Raw genomic sequence first — 19,909 nt, 5'->3', positions numbered from 1 at the left:
TGTTTTCCGAAACTATAAGAATTATAGTACTGTTGAAACTTGGTAAGTAGATGTATTGTGTAATTCGCATTAAGATTTTCACACAAAAATACAAAAAAAAAAACAATAAATTTTGGGGGTTCCCCATAATTAGAACTGAAACTCAAATTTTTTTTTACATCAAACCCTAATGTGTGGGGTATCTATAGACAGGTCTTCATAAATGATATTATGGTTTCTAAAATAATTTTTTCTCTAAACTGAATAGTTTGCGCGAGAGACACTTCCAAAGTGGTAAAATGTGTGCCCCCTCTGTAACTTTTAAAATAAGAGAATGATAAAACTAAAAAAATATATGATGTACATTACAATGCAAACTTCCATCGAAAATTGGTTTGAACGAGATCTAGTAAGTAGTTTTTTTTAATACGTCATAAATAGTACTCGGCCCCTTTTTTTGGTTGATACACTCGTCAAGTGGCTTTTGACAATTAATAATAAATTTAAAACCAAGCTTTTTCTGGGAGTTCAGCCAGTATGCTCTGGTTGGACTGGATGGGACTGGGTGGTCTCTGTGCGGAGTCGAACCAGGAGCCCTATTAGAAAAATCGAAATACGAGGTTTCGGCTGACGGATCGTACATTTTCCTATTACGAAAGTGTTTCGGATCCGAAGATCGATACGAAGTTCGCGATTAGACATTTTGCCTTTTCTTTTAATTATTCCCAACTTCACATGATATTTACTTTTTCTTTGTTTGACATTATTATGATCGTAACTACAACTTCAATTTTTATGGTTATGTCTATGGTTCCGAAACGAAATCCGTCCGCACTATTCGGATCCGAAACTTCGGCTTTCGATTTTGGTAATAGACCTCACGGCGCCATTGTCTCTGGATAAGTCGCTCTGTGCTCGGCCGAGCTGCCAAATATTTGAGCAGACGGGGCTTATCCTAATTTGCATTTGTAGACGAAGGTACAGCTTGTTTATGTCCGGTCCGGCTCACACGAGCGAGGGTGCCCGTTACTTTTTATGTTCTATATTTATTTTATAACCCTTATTTAAATTTATCTTCGTGAATTCTTAACAACAGAAGTTTAGTATCATATTTTCAGAGCCAATACGTATATTGTGTGCATTGTTGGTATTGGATTGATCAATTTGTTATGTTTTAAAGTGGTAACCCTCACTTCTGGGATTAATTACACAAATAAAATTTTAAAACAGTCCAGTCAATTTCCTGATATGCAAATATTGGGGTTGAGCAGGTTATCAATTGTAAAGTAGATCCTTTAGATGAAGCCACAACCTGAGAGTTGAACAAAGCGTACAAGATTTTATCAACGATACGTCACTCGAACAGTTGGCTTAGTTGGAAGAGCGCCCGCACGCAACGCGAGAGGTCGCGGGTTCGAGTTCCGCATCGTTCATAAAATTTTGTTTTAAAATTTTATTTTGTTTTGGATTGACTTTATTTCTCGATTACTCCCCTACAAGTACCTACTCCCATAGTACGTTATCAGATTTAGTTGTTTAATATTTAAAGTTTAGTTTATTGATCAAAAAATAATCTATGGTAAGAAGTGGATGAATTACTATGAATATATTTTACTTATGTTGTAACTAGTGTTACTATAGAGACACAAATATGCGAGAGCAGAAGAGAGCGTTGTGTGTCATTAACAATGCGTCTGTTAACTTTGAACTCGTAAATAAATCAGCACATATTTTGCGGTTCACTCCGGTGTCAGATGAATAATTAACTGGGCTTCGCGTTCCAAAAATATTCACATAAAATTCACAATGAGAGCAAAATAACGAACTATGCGCCGCGAAATAATTACCAAATGCTTTTTGTTGGCTTTTAAATGAAACCCGCGTCAACAATGGACGAGATATTGCCGCGATAATACTTATTAACCGAACGATTGTCGGACAAATTATTCAATTATTAATAATTCCGTTCGGCCATTCCGCTTCAATTAGCGGGCGAAAACACGAGCCTTGAGGCGCCCTCACAAACATCGCTTCGACGTAGCGCGCGTGGCGTAGCGCTTCAAATACATTAACGGCCGTTCCCAATATACTATCTACAGATAGAGATAAATTACTATCTTCTCCTGTCAGTAATTAGCTGTCAATAATCTGAAGCTGTCCCAATATACCCGATACGTCATTCTTATCGCCTTATATTGGGACGCGTGAATTGCAATTTCCATACAAACTTTATATTGCTGGTAAGCTATACGTCGTCCCATTGATAGACGGCGTGCACGGATAAGTTGAGTTACCGTCGATAAGCTTATTGGGACAGAAAAGTCAACGATAGTTACGATTTTTATCCCAAGTAAGAGATAGACTGAATATTGGGAACGGCCGAAAAACTCTAACTTGTGTCAAAGCACTTTATCTTACTCCCCGATCGGATTGTAGTTTCTAAGAAGCGAAGGTAAAGTTTTTACATAACGGAAATAAACTTTCGGTAGAATGAGTTGATGTAACATGCAGCGTGTTGTAAGGTACTTTTAATATTTTTTTGTAATACGTTTATAAAATGTATGTTTTACATTATGCACTGTATTGTACAAATTTTGTTAAATATTGGTTATGGTTGTTATCTAATATTGTTATTTTCTGCATTCGTACGGGGGATAAAAAAGGTACTTATATCTGTATATTAAAAAAGTACATGAGTAATAATCTGGCACGGAAGTACCATTGTCTAGACTCTAGAGTCTAGATCAAGAGTGGGTTACAAGGGATGATCTTTGTATTATGACGGTACATATATTTATATTAATAAGGATTTAGTGAATTAAACGTCAGTGCGGGCTGTCGGCGGTCGGTATGAACCGCCTTTAAGTCTTCGATGCAATTGAAGTGTTCCGGGGAGTGCGGGCTTTTGATTGGGCGATGAGTCGGCACATTTATTAATTGCTATTAGTCTCGGTGGTGACGCGGATTGCGGACTCAGTGTGACTCGAATAGTTATTAGTGACAATCGGCTATTCGGATGAAACTTGTTATTAATTTATATTTGCTGAGTTTACGGGAAGTGTTCCCAGTCTGATAGTTGATAGAAATAATAATTATCCTGATAGTCGTTTCCGAAAACGGTTTATTAGTGAGGTAACCCAAGAATTAACTAAAGAGGCTTTCGCTAAATAACTGGGTTAAGAGTGAGATATAGATGATGGTTGTTTCGGGAATGGCACTTATTTTGTGGAAATTCCTTAGCCGGTCGCCCTCACCACCGGCGGAAGTGTTGTGAACATATGATTTTGGCCGATTCCCTTATATTACATACTTATAGTATTTTTCATTTAATATCATTCCATCAATTTTTATTTACAGCTATGGTAAGACATTAACTAAGCCTCTATAGTCTACACCATATATTTTTCGTCTGCAATGTATTTAAGGCTTTTCCAAATATATGAAAAGAAGCAAAAATTGTCTAAAACCCAAATAGAGACCTGCAAATTTCTATTACCATAGCTTTAGTAAGGATTTTGAAAAGATAATATTTCACACAGTAAGCTCAATAATCTAAAAAATCTATTCCAGATGCACAACATGATTTTATAAGGAACCGATCAACTAAAACTAATCTGGTATTATTTATAAATTATATTTTCCAAAGTATGGATCAGGGGTATTAAGTAGGTGTAATCTACAGTGATTCAGTAAAAGCGTTTGATCGAGTGGATCACGTCATTCTACTTAATAAGCTACGCACTCTAGGTATACGCGGACACATTTATAGATGGTTTTAATCCTATAATATATACAGGAGATAAGCAAGTGCAATTGGCAGTGCTCGTATTGACTTTAGTTTAGTTCAGGAGTTCCTCAGGGGATCTATTCTAGGACCATTGCTTTTTATTATTTACCTTTTTTGATACTAATGCCTATTTAGACGCTGCAAATTACGTAACTTTCGCTGACGACAAAAAATTATATGTTAAAATAAATAATATTGATGACTGCCACAAATTTCAACAAGATCCGGACAAACATTGTAATTTTTATAAAAGAAACAGAATTAACGAAGTAATAGACTATACCTATTTTATAAATGATACTCCTATTAAGAGAACCAAACCGTGCGTGACTTGGGTGTTCGACTAGACTGCAAATAGATTCTATCGAATCAATAGAACATATAGAGGCAATCACAGATATAGTGTATATAATAATTAGGATTTATCAATCGGGTTTGTGTCTTATTCAATGATGTGGACTGCATTAAAAGAATATTTACCTCGCATATGTTCCAAGTTCATTTTATTACGCGTATGGTCTCCTTGTTATAAAATACACTTAAGTAATATTGAGAAAATACATGAAAACTTTATTATATATTTGTATTTCCAAAGATTCAAAAGCTTCAATGATGTGTGTAAATATTTCAAATTAGACCTGTTAGAAAAGAGAAGAAGACAATATGACATTATATTGCTTCACGACATCATTCATCGAATAAAGTAGATTGCAGCGAACAACTTACATAAATATTATTTGAGTATACCACCCAGTATCGAACACGAAATACAAATTATTTCAAATGCCATATTTAAGGACGAATTATGCTCGTAACTCAGCTAACATATTGTAACAAGGATAATTTTAACTTAGATCTATTTGATATGTCGAAATATAAACTAAAATATAAAATAGTAAAAATGCACAGAGTAAAATAAACACGCACACCCTCACACATAAAACAACACAAGAACAGTTTGACCTTCTATTGCAATTCTAAACGTGTAACCCATTTTTGGCCATATTATTAAATATGTTTTTATTTTTAATCCAACTGTATCGCTGCAAGATTACCAAGTGAATAAATAGATAAAATAATCTTTCAACTAAATATCGAATATAATCTATTTCCCACCATCACCGATATTAATTATCGATAGAATATCTTTTTATCACAGGCCTCCCCATACATTTTCTTAGATTTACTTATGTAAATTCTTATTATTGTAATTAAGTATAGTTTTTACAATACAGTTTGTTTTAAACATAAGCTATACAGCTTATCTCGCTTAGCTTAACAAAGTTCACGAAGATTAGCGTGCATCTAATTATGCTAACTAAGCTAAGTGAGCTTTAACAGCTATGTTATGTAAGTATATTATTTAAACAGATAATTGCACTTCGGAACCGGATTGTATGGTGGCGCGAATACGGACTTAAACCTGGGTGAACATCGGTGTAGTTTAGCTTCCTTCTTCCACTACTGGAGGTTGGATGTCTGTGAACTACTTCCTATCTTGTTCTAAATGAAATAGGTATTTCATGCTGTCCCTTCCACGAGGTCCTATGTAGGGAAAGACCGGTAGGTATAGGTCTTCGTCTAGTTGTCAATCTATTTGTTCAAGCATTGTTCACTATGTATCCACATTGATCAATATTTTATGTATTAATAGCTTTTCCGGTCATGGGGCTAGTGCGTCCTTCTCAATTTTCTCTTTAAATTCACTCCGGTAATGGTGCATTTTCATATAGTCTCACATTATTATTTAGGTATATAACCAGTGGAAGGCTCTTTTGCACAGGATGCCGGCTAGATTATGGGTACCACAATGGCGCCTATTTCTGCCGTGAAGCAGTAATGTGTAAACATTACTGTGTTTCGGTCTGAAGGGCGCCGTAGCTAGTGAAATTACTGGGCAAACGGGACTTAACATCTTATGACACAATGAGACGAGCGGAGCTAGCGTAGAAACGGAACTTCTTGAGGTACTGTTTCAATAATTTTTTTTTTGTAATATTTCAGAATTTATATTTTTGTTTGGTATTTTGTAATTTCTGAGTTAGTCATCTATGACATGTCGATCATTGAACGAGCAATCGGTTTCAATGATTCAGAAGCCGCTAATGTGTTACAAACACAATAGCAGCCTCTGAGTCATTGAAATCATTATCGTTAAAAAGCATTACGAAAGCAGCAAGTGTATGTTATATAGCATTCGTCATGAGATACCTACATCGGTCGATACAAAAAAGGTTAAATAAATAACGAATGAGTAAACTGGTTTTTCCAGCTATTTGTTCATTTGTTGTCAAATTTAGTTAATCTAATAAAGAATATCAATAAATTTTTAATTATTATAACAAAAAAGTAAAAATACAACGCAAGTCGATAAAATATATTTGTGACAACAAAGAAGAAAATTGTGTTAATGAGGAATATCTTTTCGAACGTGTGGTATAATAAATTATGACGTTCAGAAAGTGCTTTTAAAACCAATTTTCAATCAAAATGTTCATATTTAAGATTTTAGTTTTGAGTTAATACGTGGTCTCAAATCTAATTATACTTTATTATATTTTGCTTAATGATTCGGTCATGCTGTGGAATCACAATCTCTTCAAATGTATGGTCTAATTTTGACATTGTAAGGCGCAGCCTTGGCGCAGCATTATTTAAGTTGAAAATAGAAAATTATTTTATTTTTGATTCGACCCAGAGGGTGGTAGTCACTGGTGGCATAATTAACAAATCCAACAGCTGCTCCAGTTAAAAAGGTGAACTTTCGTTACGGAATGTGAATCTATTTAGAGTTTGAGCATCCTGATTATTCGAGTAAACAATTGGGAAACAGTGATCAAGTGTCGTTAATATTTAAAATACAAAAAAATATTTATATATTATATTTATTCAAACAAAACATTTTATAACTATATTTACAATACTATGATTACATAAAATTAAAATTATCATTACGGGGAAGCGAACCAAGTATACTGGCAGCATTTCCACGTTGGATATGATGAGCCTCATCCGTTGACCAAAATAGCTGCCAGCGCTTGGGTTGCCAGTAGCCCTATTGAGGCGAGAAGATAGTACTTTGTACATTCTCCGCGCCTCTGGGCCGCACGGGCCAAGTATCGCAACACCAAACAGCACAATTATCTGAGACTCATTGACCTGGACATGAGAAGGAGCCAGAGTGTCGACGAAAGTCGCGTCCCAGACCAGTGCCCTTCCCCGTGCCCAAGCCACCAGAGTCATTCCGTCAGTACGCGGCGGGTAGTAACCATTTAGATCTAAAACAGATGGTATATTAAACAAATAAATATGAAGAAACAAAGATATTTATAAAACTTTATTTGTTTAGTTTGTACCTTTAGTCACAAGATAGACAGACGTTGGTAAGGTTCCCGTTAAATCCTCCGTAAGTGTGCAATGACTGTGTAACGGCAAAAAAGTTATCGATTCATTACTTTATGGTTCACATTAATACGAATGACTCATTATCCGCGCGCTAACTGCACCGGTTTGTATTGCGCCGGTATTTGAACACGATTCATATAATATTTAATGCAGCACCTTACTAACTTATTTGTTATTTATATTACAGCCATTTGTAAAATACTCTGTTTGCTTTTAAAGAGTGGCCGTTGAAGTTCTTCTCACGAGCTTTAATTTTTCCGAACATATGGTAGATTCAATAATTTTAATGAAATATTTAAAGCTTACTAGCTGACGTCCGCGAAGATTGCTATGGCAAACTAAACCTACTATTAGTATAGTTATAGCTCGACGACGTGAATTTCAGTTTTTCAAATATCCCGCGGGGACCATGTATTTTTCCGGGATAAAATGTAGCCTATGTCCCTTCCAAAGCTCTCTAGTCTATCGCTGTACCAAATTTCATCAAAATCGGTTCAGTAGCGTAAAAGTGTAGCAAACAAACTTACATTCACATTTATAATATTAGTAGGGATTATAGTGAGAATTCAAACGACAAAAGTTTAAGCCTAATTGAATAAAGTTTATTAGACTTTGAGTACGTTGCGATGGAATGATAATTGTTGTTATTAGCTCTGTCGTAAATGTTAAATGAGCCGCGCACAGCGGTACTATGGGCGGAGTGAAAAAGTTGCCGGGAAATAATTGTACACGATGCAGTATGTTGTACAAATGACTTTGGGTTTTATGTGTTCTGCTGTAAAGGGTCTCTGATTGCATCCGTGTGGACACGATAAAGGTCTGTCTTTCTGTCTGTGTGTCCCGTGAAGACTGACATAATAAAACATAAAGATTGGTGGACAGTTCGAAGTAAATGTTGCTCCATTTGTACAATATAATATTTGTATAAAGATGATTTTCAGAGGCGACGTGTTGGAAAATGTGTGTTATGGTGGCGCAGATGGACTACTAAAACAAGGAACATTTTTTTGGAAGAAGACGACAAACGAGGTCACCTTATGTTAAGTGATCTCCGCCGCTCACATTCTCTTGCATCACAGGAGCGTTGCTAGCCTTGCAGAAAGGTGTATTTACGCGATTTTCGTCCCATTTCGTACCCATGTCCCATCATCCTGGAAACACCGCACAAGTAAGCTCATTCCACAGCTTGGTTGTGCGTTTAAGAAAGTTTTTCGAAACCTGCACTGAGGAGGAACGCCATCCATCTGGATGGTAGGGAAGATATTGTAATTTGTGGCATGTCGTACGAAGATGGAAATCGACGGCAGGAATCAGGTGAAACAGCATTATGGACTTATTGGCTTGGGTTCACTTTAATGCCAACTCGCTCCAAAAGCAATATTCTCTCTCGCCTCATATAAACACCGCCATGTGAAAGCCTCAATGGAGCTTTTTGTAGAGCCTTTATATAATGTTATGATTCAAGTGAGTGTCGTATTCTTTCAGCAACATTTATAGCGGTTTCTCTCGACATATGCGTGGGGCGGTTATCGTGCCCAAATTCCGCATTGTCTCAACTCTCTACACCGCGCTACTGCGTTATGAGACGACGAACACGCGTGCACGCTATTATCGCCTTTATATCAGCACTGTTAAAGTGTACAATTCTCGTGAAATGTTGAGGTTTTGTTGTACAAATAATTTTATGAGGGTAGAAATGTTATTTCCGTTTTCAGAATGCTTACTTTTTATGCGATTGTGTGTTTAGGATGTTTGTGATAAGGATGTGTTTTGATTGCGTTAATGGCTGGCAATTATGATGTATAAATTTTATTAAGTACAATAATGAGGCTTACTATTTATGTATACTTAGATTCTTGTGTATTTAATCGTTTACGAAAGCTTTCTTGCATTGTTACCGCTGTAGTCTATGCGGTAGTTAAAATATGATAATTTTTTTTTTTATTTATTTTTCCGTTTTCTGTTGTATCGGCTTAAGCACGGGTGTGTATTAGTTTGCGGTTTAACTACGAAATAATACCGACGGGCGCGCGAAAACCTCGAGGTAGATCAGCGGTCGGTTATCAATCGCTTACCGCGACTCCCTCTCAAACACGGGATAGCATAAAAAAAAAAATCTCATCTCCAAAATGTCCTATGTACCAAGTTTATTCTTTATTCTTCTTCTTTGTTCAAGTCTTCTGTCATTGTGCAGATTGTAAGGTAGCTTTGGCTTTTTAAGATTGGTCGACCCAAAGTATAAATCTTATATATAAAAATGAATTCCTGTTCGTTAGTCTCGCTAAAACTCGAGAACGTCTGGACCCGATTTGGCTAATTTTGGTCTAGAATTATTTGTGGAAGTCCAGAGAAGGTTTAAAAGGTTGAATAAATAGGAAAATGCTGCTAAATTAAATAAAAACAACAAATTTGTTTTTCCTTTGATGTATCCATACATAATTTCTATGAGAGAATTTATTGACGCACGGTTTGACAGTTCTGCTGTGCAACAATTTCATTACGACATTATCAGAGTGCATATTTTACGAAGTAATTTTTGATGTTATGATATATTATTGACAAATTCATATAAAAACATTATTTTATTTATTATATACAGAACAACGTCTGTCGGGTCAACTAGTAATAATATAAATAAATAAAAGCCCAAAGTATAAATAAATAAATAAATAGGTAAAGTGCGTGAAAATGTTGCCTGCTGTTTTATTCGCGCACCTCAACCCTGAGTAGGCAGTAGGTACCCAATAAGTATGTACGTGGAGATCGTATAGTGTGCGTAATGTAATTTATCCATGTGTTAACTCAGTTCTTCTAATGTTAAAAGGTTATGAGATCCATGTAATACCAAGTCAGTCAATTTATTTCGTCCATACTTAAGCGTCCTTCTGTCTTAAGTAATTACATAATTAGCTAACCTAACAACATCTTATAGTGATCATATCATTATTGAAAATATTTAATGTTTTCCCACCACCCAACTACAGGGGGTCGAAAATGGCCTGAAATGCTTCTGAGGGCGGGCCCCCAGATAATTAGGTTTAAATAATAATATAATTTAAATAAAATCGATGGACAGACTTCAAATTTACACTATCATCAGTTAACCATGAATCATGAGAATTGCAAGTTGCGACCGTTATATGAGCGAGCCAGTTCCTAAAAGCTATGAAGAAACTCAATACATCATATCTCTGTATGTTCAGACAGTATTGTTTGTGTGTGTGGGGGGGGGGTAAATATAAATACCTCGGTACTTGATGATGTTTATACGTAACGTAAACAAGTCTTGATTAGGTCGTGTACTCTAATCCAATGTGCTGCGGGCACGTTGGATTACTAGACGCAATAAGAAATGTCTGGCTTCCCATGTTTTGCTTCGGAAAATAGCTTTAGTATGTGTTTAGGTTTCTGCCATGAAACAGTAATGTGTAAGCAATACTGTGTTTCAGTCTGAAGGGCGCCGTAGCTAGTGAAATTACTGGGCAAATGAGACTTGACATCTTATAGCTCAAGGTGACACCGCTCATTTTTGTTAAATTTTTGGGTTTTTCAATAATCTTGAGCGGCACTGCATTGTAATGGGCACGGTGTATAAAGTACCATTTCATAAAAAAGAGCCGAAGTTGCAAATCAGTCGGCAACTATTGTTCGTAATGCTTTCATGTCTTAACTACCGCCCAATTAATGAACATACAATTGTGGACACCCTTTGTCAGGTGTCCGACAAAAGTACTTTATATCTCGAAACTATTACAGGAGCCCTATTACCAAAAGTCGAAATACGAAATTTCGGTTGACGGAACGTACATCTTTCTACTACGAAAGTGTTTCGGACCCGAAGATCGATACGAAGTTCGCGATAAGACATTTTGTCTTTCGTTTACCTTATATTCATTTGACGTTTACATTTTCAACGTTCAACATTATTATGATCGGAACTACAACTTCACTTTTTATAATTATTTCTATGCTTCAGATACGAAATCCATCCGCACTATTCGGATCCGAACTACTTTGGTAATAGGATTTAATTTGAAATTCGTCGTTCTTTCGTTTCGGACCGAAACTTCGGCTTTCGATTTTGGTAATAGACTTACAGTTCCCGTGAGAGTGCGATTTTCCTGAATCCCACACGAGCGAAGACCGAGTACCGAATATCAGGATTGGCCTTCTCGAATGAGTTGTACCGCAACATGTCGTATACTCGCCGACAGATGGAAAGGTAACGCACGCGGTACGGCTCGATGTCCTCGTTGCCAGGTCTGAGTTGTCGGCTCTGGGGGGGATAGCTAGATAGGGGAAGTGGGTCACGTGGTAACGTGGCTGCTCGCAGACAAAGGGCACTGTATACGAATACCAACGCTGGTAACAGACACATTGCGTCAGGGCTACCACATTACAGTTTAATAATTTTTATGCATCGCAATAATTTAATGTTAACTATTACATCTAAAGCACAATCGTTATTCTAACAGCCTTGCTTACATTAACAATCTTTTTACGACTAGAAACCCTTTTTCATGCCCTTTCGAGTCCCTAGTCGACCAGATTGGTTCAGTACGAGGAGGAAAACTTCACACACCGTCACCTTTGAATGTCTGCGCAAGTGTGTTTCCTCAGGATATTTTCCTTTACCGCAAGTCTAATTAACCTGCATTATATGAAATTGAAAATTTAAATCACATGTCTACATAGCGGGGCGTATGCCTCCCGGATGTAGACAACGGACCCCTTAGTCGCTAACGCTAATTTTAGATTCAGTTTAATAATAAGTAATAATACAACCTGTTTTTTTATTGTATGTTGTGTAAAGAAATAACATTTACAATATACATAAATATAATTGTGTTTAAATTTTGCTCTGACTGATTGCGCTCCCTAGAGCCGACTTTTCCCTTTGCCCAAATTAGCGTTAGGAAGCCGCGCGTGGTAGCTCAGTGTCATTAAATTCCCAAAGAATAATTCAAAATTATTTTGTATGTTGTAGGCTCCTTTGCACAGGAGGCCGGCTAGATTATTGGAACCACAACGGCGCCTATTTCTACCGTGATGCAGTAATGTGTAAACATTACTGTGTTTCGGTGTGAAGGGTGCCATAGCTAGTGAAATTACTGGGCAAATGAGACCTAACATCTTATGTCTCAAGGTGACGAGCGCAATCGTATTGCCGATTAGAATTTTTAGGATTTTCAAGAATCCTGAGCGGCACTGCATTGTAATGGGTAGGGCGTGTTAATTACCACCAGCTGAACGTCCTGCTTGTCTCCTCCCTTATTTTCATAAAAAAAAATTGAAGCGTTTGTTGGCCGTGCCAACCCTGCCACAGACAGTAAGAACAATACTCTTTATCAGCGGTACACGACCGTCGAATTTGATAACCCGTGAGAACTGTAAATAATTGCGATCAACAGTCGCCGGCTCGTGTTCTGATTTCTTATGAGCCAGTTTGATATCTCAGCTCGGCTGCGTATCCAATGTTATGATGAAATTTTAGATCTCCATACCATAGACTATTTGATAAATACTGACCTATAATTCTTGGAGTTTATATTTGTTTTATGACAATAACGAGACGACCAGGACGTTCAGCTGATGGTAATTGATTAGTTCGGCTGAGTAAAATGCAGTGCCGCTCACGATTCTTGAATAACCCAAAAACTATGAGCTTAAAATGATAGTTTATTTGTTACAAAGTGCTGAGTCAGCGCGTTTTGATAATATTGTAGCCTAATTCTTGTCCCGACATAATGTTAAAACACACAGCAAGTATTCTTTTAAATAAATTCAAAATGTAGTGAATAAATTCAAAATGAGTTTATTTTGCAACGATTTTATTGTATGTATATATTGTTACCGTCTGAATCACGAACTCCACTTTTTGAAGTGAAACTTCTGCAGAATCACTGTGATTTGAATCTCGATGAAACGAAAAAGCGAGACGATAGAGGCGCCGCGGCCGTTGCCAGCTATTATTTATCAAACTATTATTTTGGCCGCCGCGGCAAATTATGATTTCAACAATATGGATATCCTATCCGAGGTTCTCGAGGGTGCAGAGAACGAATTTGGGATAATTTTTTTTATTATTTACTAACACGGCTTTATCGGCGTGGGCACCCACTAGGTTCGGGCCATTCGGAAGTCCTTTATCAGGGCGAGTGGAGTCAGTTCTCAATAATGATTATTTATTTAATATCAACCTGGTGCTGTCAGGCTATCTTGAGCGGATAAATAACTACATTTGGAATATCTTTTTTTTATTAAAATATTTGGCCGAGCGGTACGACAGTTAGGTTTAAATTATAAACGGTAACTCCATGAAATATATGAATGTGGGTGGTGTTTCTTAGGCTACCTCGATATACAGTTGACAGTTATTTTTGTCACATTTTGTTAATTAAGCGTAATATTGTCCACAGCGGATCCCTTGCCCGGCAAGCACGTCCCACTGGAGAGCTATGAGAGCGAGTTGGAGCGGGAGCACGCGCTGCCGACGTCCGTCCCCAACGCTGACATCCTCAAGACTAACAGCAACCCCACCTACCACAAGCCCAGGTAACTATTTACTATAATACTAGAGAGTAGGGATGGATGTTAATCACTAAAACATGTTATCCTGAAGAAAACATAAATAATAATATATAAATAGATCATCTATTGAAAATCTTAATTCTTGTATTAATATTATATCAATTATTCAAATTATTTCTTAATTTTGGAAATAGCAAAAAGGTTAGTCGATTTCACAGGCGACCGAAGAGCTGACAGCTACCTCGGACAAAGAATTAGTCTAGCTATTCAAAGGGGGAACGCTGCCAGTATCTTCGGAACCTTGCCTAAAGGGACTCCTTTAAATAATATATTTTAGTTATGATACTATATTTTTAAGGTTTTTAGTTTTAGGTTCATCATTCTGGTAGATATTTTGTTTTCTGTATAAATAAATGCATTTCTTAAAGTAACACTAGATCTCAGTGCCGGATACAGTAAGAGTTGAGAAGATGGCTCTTAGTCTGCTATGAGATTCAAGTGTTTAAAACTTAATATTTCGTGAATTTGCCTTTTTTGGGTTAATGTATTTATTTATTTAATTACTTATTGACAAGTATTTTAATAGGCAAGTAAATCGCCATAAGCTCTGTATAAAAACCGCCGGTGCGCGAGCATGGTGCCTCACTTAACATTTTATATCTCATGGTGACCAGCGCAATTGTAGGGTCGCTCAAAATTTTTGGGTTTTTTCAAGAATTCTGAGCGGCTCTGGATTGTAATGGACACGGCGTGTCAATTACCATCAGCTGAACGTCCTGCTCGTCTCGTCCCTTATATTCTTAAAAAACCTTATTCAATCCCTTTTCTATGCTAGTAGTTAGCATTTGATTAGCCTTAAAGATGTTAAACATAGATTTCTAAATTAATTATTTTTCATTACACATATCGTATTTTGAAGCAGCTTTGCTACGGCTTCTAATGCAACCAGCATCGGAAGCCGCATCTCTGTGGTTACTTCTGCGGACTCGGACCAGCCTGCAAAGTTATCCAATATAATTTCATCAGAATTTCACCTTTCATTATAAATTTTATATATAGCGGTCTTATAGATGGTATGTGTCGGTATCACATTATGAAAGCACTCATTTATGGGATAATATGTTGCGTGATTTGAAGGCTTTCGATGACCTTGATGATTTACCAGTGGGAGGGGTCCTTTGCCAGTAGTCCGCCTAGATTATGGGTCCCACAACGAATAAGCATATTGTGTTTCGGTCTGAAGGGTTCCGTAGCTAGTGAAATTACTGGGCAAACGAGACTTAACATCTTATGTCTCAAGGAGACGAGCACAATTGTAGTGACGCTTAGAATTTTTGGGTTTTCTTAAGAATCCTGAACAGCACTGAAATTGAAATGGGCATGGCGTATCAATTATCTTATTGTCATAAACAAAAGACCTCCAGATATTTCGGTACTGTCTTAAGTGCGATGAACATCCCCCGTAAACCACGATTTGACTTTAATTTGAGTCAATAATGGAAGGTGCTATTTGTAATATTAATCCTTTTAAGCTCTTGACGCAGACAGAAACGCCCCAGTAAATATAGTTGTGTTAATCATGGATCTAGTAGTAAACTAATTAAAAGCTAACATTCATTAAAAGTTTCGGCTGCAGCTAGTCGCTGTATGGTGTAATTAGAATGACATCTCATTAGAGGATACTCTCGGTGCTGGTCGGTACTCTTCGCAGCATGACCCTCATTGAATGTGGCCGCACTCCGCACTTCGCCCTGTCGGAGCGGACGGGACCTCGTCCGCGGCCCTCTTAATGAGCGTTCATACTTTTTTTCCGAGCTGTTGTTACGTTTTATATTTTATTCCGTTTCTTTACTGGATGCGCTATGAAAACTTAGTTAGGGCGGCCTTCCCGTGCATATTAATTTAATGATGACTTGCGATTCTGCCATGTTGAAGCTGTGGACAATGTTTGATAGGGAATTTATGATTTACAACTTCTTTAAGAGCTTCTGAACAATAAGCTCGCTTTAGGTCCTTTTACCACCATCATTACTGCGGCCAGTTCATTTGTACTGTACAATTTGTTATGTTTTTCACTCGAACGGTGGGCTCAGTACGAAGTGCACTCGCACAGAACGCGAGAGGTTCGCGGGTTGGATTCAGGCATCGATCATAAAATTTTCTGTTAAATGTTTATGCCTCTCTTTGAATACAACGGAAAAGATTTTGAGAATGTTGATTGACAATTGTTATACAAGATAATGTATCAACTCAAGGGTAATGATATGATAAATTGATCTGCTCTCTTGAAAGAAAATCAAACAGTTTTATCTTGCAATAATTTTAATGCGAAGATATGGAAGAGAGAACTAACAAGAGATATAAGGTGTGTGTTATTCGAGTGTTAGTATAGCTAGCGGGTATAAATAGACACGCACAAAATAAACATCAACAATCAAACCGTAATAAAATGAAACTCGCTGAACAAATAACCGTTTAAAACAATTGAAATCGCCAACATAAACAATAAAGCACAAATAAAGTGATTTTTATATCACGAACATAACTCGCCGCCTGCGCCTCGCACACGGCTCCCGTGACGGTGGGCGTGACTCTCTCAGCAGTTCGCACACATATCGCACGGTTACAATTTATACATTTTAATGTGAGTTTTTATTGCGCCGTCGAATTAAACCGTTCGGAAGGGATCAAACTTGAACGCGGCGCGGCGTGAACGATTATTTAAGTTTAACAGCCACTAACAGAGATTTACGATAACGTCTCGGAATTATTCACGGTATTGCCAAAGCGAGAGCTAAGCCAATTAGCCAAATTGCTTTCGACAAAAATGATATTCACTTTGCGCATCGAACGGGCCAGAGCTACATAATAACCCAGTCTCATCGTTTACAGTTCGCCCAGTACTTATACCCGCTATGATCGTTAAATTTTAGATTATTAAGATGAAAATGCGATGATAAGTACATATGTACTTATATGTTAAATAGTATATGAGTAAAATATTATGGAATATGAGAAGAAAAAGTTATATTTTTATGTCTCCACTTCATAGTTCTATAGAAACTGCATTCTGCACCAGTGGGAGGCTCCTTTGCACAGGAATACGGCTAGATTATGGGTACCACAACCTCGCCTATTTCTGCCGTGAAGTAGTAATGTGTAAACATTACTGTGTTTCGGTCTGAAGGGCGCCGTAGCTAGTGAAATTACTGGGCAAATGAGACCTAACATCTTATGTCTCAAGGTGACGAGCGCAGTTATAGTGCCGCTCAGAATTTTTGGGTTTTTCATGAATCCTGAAGGGCACTGCATTATAATGGGTAGGGCGGATTAATTACTATCAGCTGAACGTCTTTCTCGTCTCGCCCCTTATTTTCATTAAAAAAAACTGCTATTCACATTTTAAGACGTATCTGGTATCGTGAAATGATCATCTTTGAGGGCCTTATGTTCTGCAATTAGTTAGCTGGGAGATAAGAAAAAAATATATGTTAGGGACTGATATGTAATCTGTAATCCGAGCGTTTAAAAATATTGTAAAACGTAAAATACCATTTATTAAAGGTTATTGAAATGAGGCTGTCTTCAACTTTAAATTTGCTACTACTTCTAAAAAAATATCTTTATTTGTGATATTTTTATCTCTATAACAAGAGAGAATAGCTAGTGTATTTATTTCTCTAAAAGGCTAACGTTATAAATGTTAAGAAGTATATATATAACTTTGACATAAGGGACTTAATACTATATTCACTGCAAACGGCCGTGCGAGCGCTCATCCAACTGTGCCAACCGTTCGAGTGACATTAACATTTACATTTAGGAAATTGACTTGAGATGTCGCTCTTTCAAATCTAAACAATTTGTTATTTAAAGTGATTAAGTTAAATTTAATTTGAAAACAAAATATTGTTGTTGGTATTAACGTCCTCAGTGACCTCCGGTGACCTGGCGCGGTGAGAGTGCTCATGGTAGGGTGGTGGTGGTGTTTGATGTTGTGATTCGCGTAGTCTCAATCTAGAAATCGACTTCAAGAATCACGTCGAACAGGTTTTCTTTACCTACACTTCCCGTATGATCATCTATATGTGACAAGAGACTGACTTTGACTGTCTTAAAAGAACATTAGGAAAATGAACATGTAAATAATTAAATAATATTATATTACTTAGCTTATAGTTTATTTTTAATTATTGTCACTTTACGATACTTTTTCACCAAACATGTTTTAGGTTTACTAATATCTCTAATATTATGTTTACTTTTCTTCCATATAATTAATGGAACTATTTTATGAAAATAAGGGTAGAGACGAGCAGGACGCTCAGCTGATGGTACGCCCTACCCATTACAATGCAGTGCCGCTCAGGGCTCATGAAATACCCAAAAATTCTGAGCGACACTACAACTGCTCTCGTCACCTTGAGGTATAAGATGTCAAGTCTCATTTGCCCAGTAATTCACTAGCTCCGGTAGCAGTAATGCTTACACATTACTGCTTCACGGCAAAAATAGGCGCCGTTTTGGTACCCATAATCTAGCCGGCATCCTTTGCAAATTAGCCTCCTGCTAGGTCGACTTGAACTATATACTATGTAATTATGCCTGAATATGACTGTTTGTTTCCTGAAATAAATAAAGAGACGCATTATGTTACGATAATTCACGCACACAGACAATCCTAACAGCTCAGTCAACTCGTGTAGCAGAGCGCCAGTCTGTAGGTTCTGGAATGCGAACCTGATGATAGATATTATTAGGTTCTGCGTGGGATACACGTCTAGCTCGTTCAGGTGGCGCGCGGGCACCACTCTAATTTATCCTCGCTGCAGCCTCGATCGATACAATCATCGAGATATCGAATCGAATCTGCCGGCAGTCAGATTCGATTACGAGATATCGAGTCACATTCGACGTATAATCGAATTTGATTATATCGTCGATGTAACGCGGGATTGAGCCTTTAATGGAGCCTGATTTGTATCTCATATTTTTGCTTTTTTACAGCCATATCGAGAATGGATTCATAGTTTTTATTCGATGCGATTATGAGATTGCAGAAAGATTGGAGCGCTACTTTAATTAGTTTTCAATTAATAATGACTATAAGCAATTGTTGCAAGAAATAACTTATGTAGTAGTCTTATATCGCCGGCCACTCCGTTTAATTGATTGTGATACCTTTGTATTCATTTTTGACTTCATTTTAGTTGAAATAGTATTAAAATAGTTGATATAATATTAAAATAGTTTGAAGTGAAATGTCAAGATCATTCTAGTTATCGAATGTTCCAGACTATTAGACCGTGGAAAGGAACCTTCAAGTTAGTGTTTTCTAAGGCCTTGTCGTTGTTTTATCAACAAAAGTTTAACAGTAGGGTTGACAACTTTTTCTGGAAGATATATATTATATATTTCACTCTATATAAAAAGTTAATACTTTTATTGTTAATGTTGAGGGTATTCGTAAATTTTTATTTTGTAATGTTGTTCCTTACAGATACAGACCACTGTACACTTTGAAACCATTCAAAGACGTATTTATTAGTTGCTTATTGATCCGTCAAATTTTAATTGATAAAAGCAGTATTCACAACTGTGCCGATCAGCTAGTAGAGCTGTTGTTGTGCCTGCTTCGACGATTTCTATATTATATTAGCAGCTGACCCGACAGCCGTTGTTCTGTTCAAAATAAAAAAAACTCTCCCGGGTGGAATTTCGTAAAATCTGTTCTTAGCTGGCCTCTACTCGGCGATAGGAATATTCCTACCAAATTTCTATATATATGTATATATAACGAGAAATTGACTATTTTGCTAAATGCATCAAAATAAAAATATTACAATCGAATTCTTTGTATTACTTTTACTATAGTTATAATATGATGAAACAAAAATAGCCGCCGCCAGCTAAAGCCAAATAAATATATATAAATGTAAGAGATATATAGATTTGATAGAACTTAGAGAGAGGCACCGGGAATCTAGCTCGCGTCAATGACGCTAAGATGCTCTTAGAGGAGTAATAGGATCGTTGGTAGCCTTAATATATTACATTATATCAAGCTGTTGTTAGAGCCGGCGAGCTACAGCGGGGTAATGATGCTGTTTGTGTTGGTATCGTTATTAGATGGCGGGCTGATTAATTAATTCGTTGAGTCTTGCTTCACAATATATTCTTGATAATGTTCATAGGCACATAAGTGAA

The 19,909-nt window shown here is 36.9% G+C and overlaps 1 protein-coding gene across 3 annotated transcripts in view; it reads left to right on the top strand.

Annotated features, from left to right (window-relative positions):
- The window catches only part of LOC126974653 (uncharacterized), a 310,786-nt gene that overhangs the window by 259,968 nt on the left and 30,909 nt on the right, over positions 1 to 19,909 (top strand). For all 3 annotated transcript variants that reach the window (XM_050822192.1, XM_050822193.1, XM_050822194.1), the window contains one exon: positions 13,591 to 13,726. In XM_050822192.1, coding sequence (XP_050678149.1) covers positions 13,591 to 13,726 — 136 coding nt within the window. The remainder of the gene's footprint in view (positions 1 to 13,590; positions 13,727 to 19,909) is intronic.

This window comes from Leptidea sinapis, chromosome 33 (genome assembly GCF_905404315.1).
Source record: "Leptidea sinapis chromosome 33, ilLepSina1.1, whole genome shotgun sequence".
NCBI lineage: Eukaryota > Metazoa > Arthropoda > Insecta > Lepidoptera > Pieridae > Leptidea > Leptidea sinapis.
Note: the sequence above shows the minus strand (reverse complement) of the source record. Positions and strands in the feature narration are given on the sequence as shown.